Below are 9,558 nucleotides of genomic sequence, written 5' to 3' on the forward strand. Positions count from 1 at the left end.
CGCAGCAGGCTCCACACTGCTCCCTGGACCTCAGGGTCTTTGCACACCTCGGCTGTTCCTCCTGCCTTAGATGCCCCTCACCTGAGAGCCTTTCTCACTCACCCCCTTCAGGTGTTTTCCTCCAGCTCCACTTCTTAGAGACGCCTCCCAGACCACACCAGCTCAGACTCCCTACCTGTCCCCTCCCCACTCTCTAGTTTAAGATGTAGTTTTATGTACCGGACATGGGAAAGCACACCTTTAAACCCAGCACTGGGAGGCAGAGGCAGATAGATTGCTGTGAGTTCGAGGCTACCCTGGTCTACAGAGTTCCAGGACAGCCAGGGCTACACAGAGAAACCCTGTCTTGCGGGGGGAGGGGGTAATTTTTTAATTCCTGTGTATGCACCTGTGCGTATTTCTGGGGTCAGACAGTAGGTTGGATCCACTGGACTAGATTATCTGGTGATTGTGGGTGCTGAAGTCAGACTCCAGTCCTCCGCAAGAGCAGCACCCTGGTTGTATTCTATTGTCAACTTGGGGACAGGGACCCTCAGGTGAGGCACTGGTCAGATCAGCTCAGTCTGTGGCCATGCCTCTGAGAGAGTCTTGACTGACAGGAAGGCCCAGCCCGGTATGGGCAGCGCCTGGGCTGTGTAAGAAAGCTGGCTCAGGGTGAGACAGGGAGTGAGCCCCTGCCTGAGCTCCTGGCTCACCTCAGTGATGGACTGTCACCTGGAAGTGCAGGTCCAAGAAACCCTGCCCTCCTCAGAGAGCCCTATCACAGCTCAGAAACCGAACAAACACCAAGCGCTTCCGATGGCTGAGCCATCTCTCCAGATCCTCTTTAATCTCCTTTTTTTGGGGGTGATGGTGGCGGGGAGGCCAGGCTGGCCTTGAACTCGCGATGTAATAGAGAAGGAATGACCTCGAATTCTGGTTCTCCGCACCCCGGGTTACAGGTGTAACCTCTTTGCGATTTTCCCTGTTTGCATAGGATTATATATGGATTCAGTTCTTGGCGCTGTTTTATACATTTCTGTGGTTTCATCTGTCTGCTGCGCCTGAAGGTCAGCTCCGGGAGGGCAGGGCTTCAGTGTTTAATCAAATCTGGTGATTGAACGGCTGAGGAAATGATTTCCAAGAAAGGACTCCGTTGGGACTGGGGAGGGGTGTCTGGGGCTAGACGGAGAAATAAGGGAAGAAGGGCAAGGCCGCCTCCCTCGGAGCCTCACCTCTCCCTCTTCTCTTCTCCTGCCCTCTCCTCCCTTCCTCCGCGGAGCCAGGCGGTGTTAACCACTGGCTATTTTTTTAGCCGTCACGTGGTGCCTCCTAGTGGCCACCTGGAGCACTGCAACCAGTGACTGCTGCCCCTCACAACGGGACTCAAATTTCCCCTCTTCAGCCCCAGCGTGCTCTGACATGTGTCCCCGCCCTCGCTCTCTGAGTAGCCCCACCCCAGACTGCCCCGCCCCAAGTCCCTCCCTCCAGTCTTGGGGTCTCTCAACAAACTGGCCGTGGAATTAGGAACCCAGGGGTGACTGGATCACCCTCAGGAACTAAAGCTTTCCCTCCTGGTTCATTTTTTTCCAGCCATTTTTCAAGTGGATGTGGTTTTTTTCTTTTTGTCTTTCCCACATGGGTGTACCTAGTTTCTTTTGAGCTCAAATCCTGAGTGCCTACTGTGTGCAACCTTCCCCACCCTGCGTGTTTGTGCTGACAACCTCTTCTTGTGGAAATCCTACATGGACCCAGCACCCCGCAGTGGGGTGTACCTGCCGCTCATTCCCCTCCTGTCTAAGTCAGAAGAGAGAGGGTGACCAGATCCTTGTTATTCTGAGTTCCTACCTGGAAACTCCGCCTAGTCATGTCTCCCCGGCAGAGCAGACCGGTGGGGTGGATTATTTCACAAACGGTAAGTGTGTAGGTTCAGGAGAGACTTGCCTCAGCTCATATCCTCTCTGTGCTGCTCCTGAACTGTCTGGACTCAAGCAAGTGACTTAACTTTGCTTTGCCTCAGTTTCCCTATCTCTTAAATGAGGATAGCCTGCCAGGGTACCATCCACAAAGAGGGCACTCAGGATTAAGCCACTTAGTTCTGGCCATTTGTGATATAACACTGAGCAACAGACTTTCTCCAGCGTTTGCTGATATGTGACTGTTTTATGGATACCAGCTTCCTCCTGACTCCCCCCCCCCCCAACACACAAACATGAGACCTTGGGGTATTCCCACCCCCAAGATGGAGGAGGAATGAGATTTCTTAACAGTAAAAGAAAGCTTGGACCCTCCCTGTTTTGTAAAGCTCTCCAAGCTTGCCCAAAAGATGGGGTACCACAGGGAGCCACCTGCTCCTGCCATACCAGGAATGGGATATGCATAGAGCCAACACACATGGGGCCTGAATGTCACGCTTGCACACACAGCCCGTCACCCTGAACACCCCGTTTTAGAGTGATGTATTCAACCAAAGGCACAGAGTGCCCTCACATGGCCACACACCTGACTGTCACTTGAGTTTTGGACAACCAGGCATCTGGGCACAGCCATGAGGACAACTGTCACAGCCGTTATTGACATACAGCAGGAGTGGCGCCCAAGGAGATTCACAAGTCCTCATGCCGGGTCACACGGCCAGTCACAGACCCACAACTCCTACCTATCATCCCACCCTCGGGTCACCCCGCCCCCACTCCACTCGCATCCGCTCCTACGCGTACATTCACCCTCTACCAGTCACACCCCAGTTCACTCACATTTGGGCACACACACAAACTCCCCTGGGTCACACCCAGCCACAACACAAAGACACACGTTTCCCCAGCACCCGGGAGCAGCAAGCACCTGGAGCACATCCCTGTCAGTCATTCACACGTGAGTCCCGCCCCCTTCCCCACTATAGGGGTGCAGGCAATGGATGGGGGGATCTTTAGAAGCTAAGCCACCCTAGGCATAACGGGCAAGTGACAGGCGACACCCCAAAGCCCCCCTGAAGTTTCCCTCCCCAATCCCACAGCCCGATGGTGGGATGTGAGCTGTGGTTCATCGAAGGGGTTGGAACCCCAAAACTAGAGTCCCCCCAGTCTCCCCGCCTTGAGGTTGCATTGGGTGTCCCCAGGGTTTCCCCAAACGAGGGTGGATGTTCCAACCCCTCCTTTGCTGCGACCTTCCCCATAAGCCCCTCTCCATCCTGCAGCTTTTGGAAGGGGAGACTGGTGGGACCCCAAAGCTCGTGTTTGCGGGACCCCTCCGAGCCTACGTCCCCTCTAGGGCTCCCCTGCTTCCGCACCTGCCCACGGGGCCCCTACCTGTCCGGCGAGGCCTGGGCAGAGCAGCCACAGCAGCAGCGACAGCCGCGGGACCGTGAGCGACCACATGACGCGCCCCCCGCCCGATAGGCGCCTGGGTAATGGGGACCCGCCGCCTGGCGCGACCCCGCCCGCCCGCCCGGGCGACCCGAGCGCCTCCACCCCGCCTCGCCCGCGGCCGGGATTCCACCCCACCCCCGCCCCGCGCCCAGCCTTTGTCGCGGGCTCCGCCCCCAGCCCCGCCCCCAGCCCGGCTTCGGGCGACAGCCCCGCAGAGTGGGGCCCCTGCCAGCAGGTGGGGAGCTGTCACGGGTGAGCGAGGGAAGCCGGGCTCCAGACCAAGCAACCCTCAACTCATCATCCCCCTTAAACCTAGATGTAAAAGGTCAGGAGATGGGGGAGGGGGGCTGCTATCACGTTCTTGTCGATTTCACCGTCCTAGGATTTTCCCACGATGAAGAGGGGCTGGAGGAGGGATGGGGGACAAAGCGGGAGACCTAGTAGGAAAAGAGATTTAATAATCAACAGGGAAACTGAGGCACAGACTGGGAAATTAGGAGTTGGGGAAGAGGTTAATGACAGGAGGGAAGGTGGGACAAAGGTGGGCACTGGGAGTCATGGGTTGCAAAGTCGAAGAGCAAAGCCGGTGACGTGGTGCACACCTGTTACCCAGTACGAGGGAGGCAGAGGAACAGGGACTGGAAGTTTGAGGCCCCCTGGGCTGTATGGTGAGTCTCCACCCAACCAAGACTGCAGAGTAAGAACCTGTTTCAAAACACACACACACACACACACACACAGCCCAGTCCTGGTGGCACACATCTGTCATCTCAGCATTTGGAAGTTGGGAGGTAAAGGCAGGCTCTGGAGTCGGAGGTCATCTGGGCATGGTGGCACACACCTTTAACGCCAGCACTAAGGGACCTGAGGGATCTGTGTGTACAAGCCCAGCAAGTTCTGCCTAGCCAGTTCCAAGTGATGGTTCTCAACCTTCCTAATTTTTCAATCATAATGATACTATACCTCATGTTGGGGTGACCCCCAACCGTAAAATTATTTTCTTTGCTATTTCATAACTGTAATTTGGTTACTGTTATGAATTGTAATGCAAATATCTATATTATCGACCCTCATTGAGATGGCTCAGTGGGTAAAGGTGCTTGCCACCAACCCTGATGACCTGAGCTCAATCCCCAGGACCCACATGGACGCTGTCCTTTGACCTCCACACACACATACGCACGTAAGTAAAAATATAACAAAAAATGAAAACGAAGAGATTCCCATGGGGGGGGGATGAGCAGAAGAGACACTGAGACAAGTCAGTAGGTGAGCAGTTAGTGACCAGTCCTTCAGCAAGAGGCATCCATCCCACGTCCCCACAGGTCCTCAGGGTGGAAACTCTCTCCCTCCCTAAATGGTCCTGCCTCTTTCCTGCTTTAATGGTGCAAGATGACAGGCTGGATGCTCAAGAGAATCAAAATATTAGCAAGGCCTCGTGTCTCATTTGCGTATGAATAGCGTCCCTGTTCCGCCTACTTCTGGGAGACTCTGCAGTCTTTGTCTGCTTCTCAGTGCGAGCCAGGAGTGTCCCCAGTCCCCTTCCTTCCTGAAGCCTCTCAGTGGCATCTATCAATCTATCTTTCTTTCTGTATCTTTTTTTTTCTGTGTGTGTGTGTGTGTGTGTGTGTGTGTGTGTGTGTGTGTGCAGGGCGGTGTTGAGGTAGAACAAGAGATGTAGTTAGATTACAGGGAAATTGGCCATAAAGAAGGAGGGAGAACAGAGACAAGCAGATCAGGCAGACCCTGAGCTCACTGGTCGGCCAGCCTCGCTGAAAACCAGTCTTGGCTTCCATGAGACCGTGTCTTAGGCAATCAGACAGAAAGAGACAGAGGAAGGAACCGTGTCCTGCTCTGGTGTCTGCATGCACACCTGTGCACACCCACCAATATACTTAGGTCCGTGCACCACACTAGAAGGTGGAGAAGGGTTGAGGAACACGCATGTGCATACACAAACACATGAGACTAGGCTGGCCAGTACCCTGCAGGGGCCCTTCTGTCTGCTTCCCTGGCACTGAGATGTAGACTCACGCCGTTTGATCTAGTTTGCTGCTGCTGCTGTACTAAACACTGACCAAAACCAACATGCGCGAAGAAAGGTTTATTGGCTTGCAGGTTACAGCCCATCCCTGAAGGAAGCCAAGGCAGAAACTCAAGGCAGGAGGCTATGGAGAAGTGCTGTTCACAAGCTTGCTTTCCGTGACTTCCTTAGACATCGCAGGACGACCCGCATATGGATGGCTGGCGCAGCTCACAGCCAACTGGGTCCTCCCTCCCGTATCAACCAACAATAAGGAAAACGTCCTAGAGAAATGAGGAAGGCAATTCCTTAAGTGAAATTTCCTCTTACCAGGCAAGCTAGGTTTGTGTCAAGTAGGCAAAAACTACCAAGCACATCATTGTGCCTGCTTTTGTTTAGTGAGACAGGCTCAGTATGGAGCCCTGGCTGGCCCAGAATTCTCTATGAAGAACAGGATGGCCTCAGACTCAGAGATCTACCTGTCTCTGCCTACCCTGGGATAAAGGCATGGCTCTGTGTGTGTGTGTGTGTATGTGTGTGTGTATACATGTCTCTGTGTGTATATGTGTTCCCATGAAAGCTAGGCAAGAGGGTGACAGAGCTGGAGTCACAGGGAGTTGCTGGGAATAGAACTCCTGCCTTCTGAAAGAATAGTCAGTGTTCTTAACTGCTGAGCCATCTCCCTGGCCCTGTACCTAGCGATTTATGTGGGTGCCAAGAACCCAAACTCAGGTCCCGAGGTGTGCTTAGCAAGCGCCTGAGCCATCTGTCCAGCCCACTGGTTTACAGTTACATCACACGCCATCATGGTGGGAACGCATGGCAGCCAGAGTGTGATAGAGGCTCTTGGCATTTTTCAAATGAGGAAGAAGTCAAGCAGATACCAGTTTCTAGGTCCAGCCCCAGCCATCCAGTTCTACTATATAGTTGTCAGTTTTTCTTAAAGCACCACCAGGTAAAGGACCAAAGCACTCAAACATACCAGCCATTTTATCCAGACCATAATAATTGTCCTCTCTAAACAGTGCCAGGGAAGTGGTCACTACCACAGACAATCTATGGCTTCTGTGGCACAGTTAACCTTTGGTCCTCAAGTCCTCAGTTTCCTTCTCTCCGACTTGTTCCACAAGCAAATCCTGTAAACTACATTTCCCAGGCACCTTTTGCACCCTATAAACTACATCTCCCAGATTCCCTTGCTTGCAGCCAGAACCAGATGCTTGGAGATGGAAGGGCAGGAAGGACGGCAAAGCCAGATTATCTCTATCCCCCACCCCCACCCCCGGTTTCTTCCCCACTCCCTGTCTCTTCCTGTTTCTTCTCTCTCCTCCTCCCTCCCTTTCCATTCCCCCTCCTGCAGATGTGTCAAGATGTGGTTGTCACCTGCTGTGGCTCAGCTCCTACCTTTGGAACTTTGAAGGCTAGTTGTTCCCTGGTTCCTGTCTTTAGGAAGATGGAGACTTGACTCTCCAGAGCCCACTGGTCTCTCAAAGCACTCTTCAAACCTGCCTCATACCCGTGAAAGTCCCTGTAGCACACGGCCGTAGATCTGTTTTATCTACTTTTTACAAGCTGTAGCCCAGGTTGGCCTCAACTCCATATGTAACCAAGGATGACACTGAGCTCCTGATCCTCCTGCCTCTGCCTCTTGAGTAGTGGGATGCCAGGCGTGTGTCCTTGGACCCTGTTCAGAGCTGGGACAGTACCCAAAGCTTTGGGTATGCTAGACTAGCATCCTACCATCTGAGACATGCTCAGCCCTGGGCTTCTGCTGTTGATCACAGAGCCAAGTCGGATATATTCAATGTCATAGCTGTGATCAGTGCTGATGTCAGGGTCCCCATCACACTGTGGCTAGTATCCTGCTTAACAGGTGGCCTGTGCTCCACCAGTACACTCTCTAGCCTGAGGCCAGCACTATGCTCTTTGCTGTCCTTCTTGGTTGTGTAAAGGTTCTCATAGTCAAATTTTGTTTTATTTTGCTTGAGACAGTCTTGATGTGTAGCCCAGGCTGACCTTGCCTTAGCTTTCCTGAGCTCTGGGATTGAGACAGAATAGAAAGAGAGGGAAACTTTATTGAAGCTTGTCTGGCAGAGCAATGAGAATTCCAGCACAGTCTCCAGTCCTAAACCTGCAATCTTTTAGGAATCTCACCAGAAACCCCATTTACAGGGAAGGACAGACAGGTCCTAAGCCCTTCGTGCAACCCCAGTGGCTTCTGGTTGGTAGGTATCTCTGGTTCCCCATAGTGGGTTTCATTGCCAACACAATAAGCCAAACCAAGCAGAATTAAAAGTTAGGTTTAATGAGTAAAGCACTCTTGGGCGACTCTCAAGCCCCCCCATACGTGAGGCGGGAAGGGGGAGAGGAGATCACATGGCAGGTCTAGGGACCAGAGCTCAAATACGTGCGGTCTTGAACTTTGGGGGAGGAGCCTAGACTTTTGGTGGTCTTTCTGAGGGGTTCAGGGTTTGAAGAGGGAGGAGTGGGATTGAGGCAGAGCTTCCAACTGAACACTGGTCTTACCCTATCCAATTATAATTTCACTTAAGGCATCTCCTGAACTACCCATAATCTCAGGTATATGAGAGAAAGGGGGAGGAGTGTCTTGGTGACCTTTCAAGATGCAATTTGAGGCACTAAAATATGGCTAACGCTGGACCATTGCTTGTGTCCTCTCGAGGAGTCTGCCTGCTTACTTGGGAGAGTTTCTCTATGTGATTCTTCTTTGTGGAGCCCACAATCAAACTTCCAGGCATATCTTCCTTTCCCTGCATGCCTCTTAGCCTCTTAAACCTTGTGCTTTGGGCTATATTAAAATATCTTGAGGCTACTGGAGAAATGGCTTGGCAGTTAAGAGCAAGGGCTGCTCTTTCAGAGGACCCAGGTTAAATTCCCCAGAACCCATATGGTGGCTCACAACCATTTATAGATGACCTGTAGAACTCCAGTTCTAAGAACAAGATAACCTCTTCTGGCCTCCACAGGCACCAGGCACACACATGGTGCACAGACATGCAATACAGGCAGGCAAAACCATACACACACAGAGTAATAAAATAATAATAAATTTTTTCAAAAAATATATTGAGACAGGCGGTGGTGGCTCTCACCTTTAATCCCAGCTCTTGGAAGGCAGAGGTGAGGTGAGTGGATCCCCAGAAGACCGGAAGATGGGATCCCCTGGGACTGGGGCTACAACTCCCAGTGCAACGTTTCGGAAAAGTTTTTGTGCCCCAATAAACCTCTCTGTCAATTCAGTAATCCAAATCAAACCATGTTAAACCGAATTAGAAAAAGCCCAGGTTTAATAAATATCAACGCTCCCGGGTGGCCTCCAGCTCCCCAGAGAAGAGTCCAGGATGAAAGACCAGAAAACCACATGTTTGTTCTCTGTGATACTGTTTAAATACCCTGTGGGAGTGGTCTTGAGCATCTCTGGGGAGGGGTCACCATTTGGCGGGCTTTCTCTGAGGTGGAGTCTGGACTGAGGCAACTCCCAGGGAAGGGAGCTTGGGATGGAACTTCCACCCAAACATTCCAGACTCTTTGGATATATGGATGCCAGGGGCTGGGGTGACACTTCCACCCAGTTTCTACCTCCCTGGAGGCAGAACAAAAAGGGCAACATCTCATTGGCAAGACATCAAGAAAGCCACCATATCTGGTCCCATCCTCCCAGTCTTCTAGCAATTTGTACTATCAAGTTCCCTGGGGGCCACTCCACTTCATGCTGCTGTAATACAAAGCCCAAGGCTGTCCTTCGCCAGTCATTACAGAGATGCAAATCAAAACTGTACAGGTGGGCTGGAGAGATGGCTCAGTGGTTAAGAGCATTGCTTGCTCTTCCAAAGGTCCTGAGTTCAATTCCCAGCAACCACATGGTGGCTCACAACCATCTGTAATGAGGTCTGGTGCCCTCTTCTGGCCTGCAGACATATACACGGACAGAATACTGTATACATAATAAATAAATATTAAAAAAAAAACTGTACAGGTGTCCCACCTCACCCAGTCAGAACGGCAGCCATAAGAGAAAGAAATAAGAAGCCAGCGTGCTGGCACACACCTTAATCCCAACACTAGGAAGGCAGAAGCAAGTGGATCTCTGTGAGTTCAAGGCCAGCCTTGTCTACAGAGTGAGTTCTAGGATAGCCACGGCTGTTAAACAAAGAAACCCTGCCTTGA

The 9,558-nt window shown here is 52.1% G+C and overlaps 1 protein-coding gene across 2 annotated transcripts in view; it reads right to left on the reverse strand.

The window, feature by feature from the left end:
- Positions 1 to 3,471, reverse strand: part of Olfm2 (olfactomedin 2) — a 79,135-nt gene extending 75,664 nt beyond the window's left edge. For both annotated transcript variants that reach the window (XM_041657335.1, XM_041657333.1), the window contains exon 1: positions 3,288 to 3,471. In XM_041657335.1, the coding sequence (XP_041513269.1) occupies positions 3,288 to 3,356 (69 nt within the window). In that variant the 5' untranslated portion in view covers positions 3,357 to 3,471. The remainder of the gene's footprint in view (positions 1 to 3,287) is intronic.
- Between the last annotated feature and the right edge of the window lie 6,087 nt (positions 3,472 to 9,558).

Source organism: Microtus oregoni, unplaced genomic scaffold, assembly GCF_018167655.1.
Source record: "Microtus oregoni isolate MIOR12 unplaced genomic scaffold, Mior012 000008F_ref0000371, whole genome shotgun sequence".
Taxonomy (NCBI): Eukaryota; Metazoa; Chordata; class Mammalia; order Rodentia; family Cricetidae; genus Microtus; species Microtus oregoni.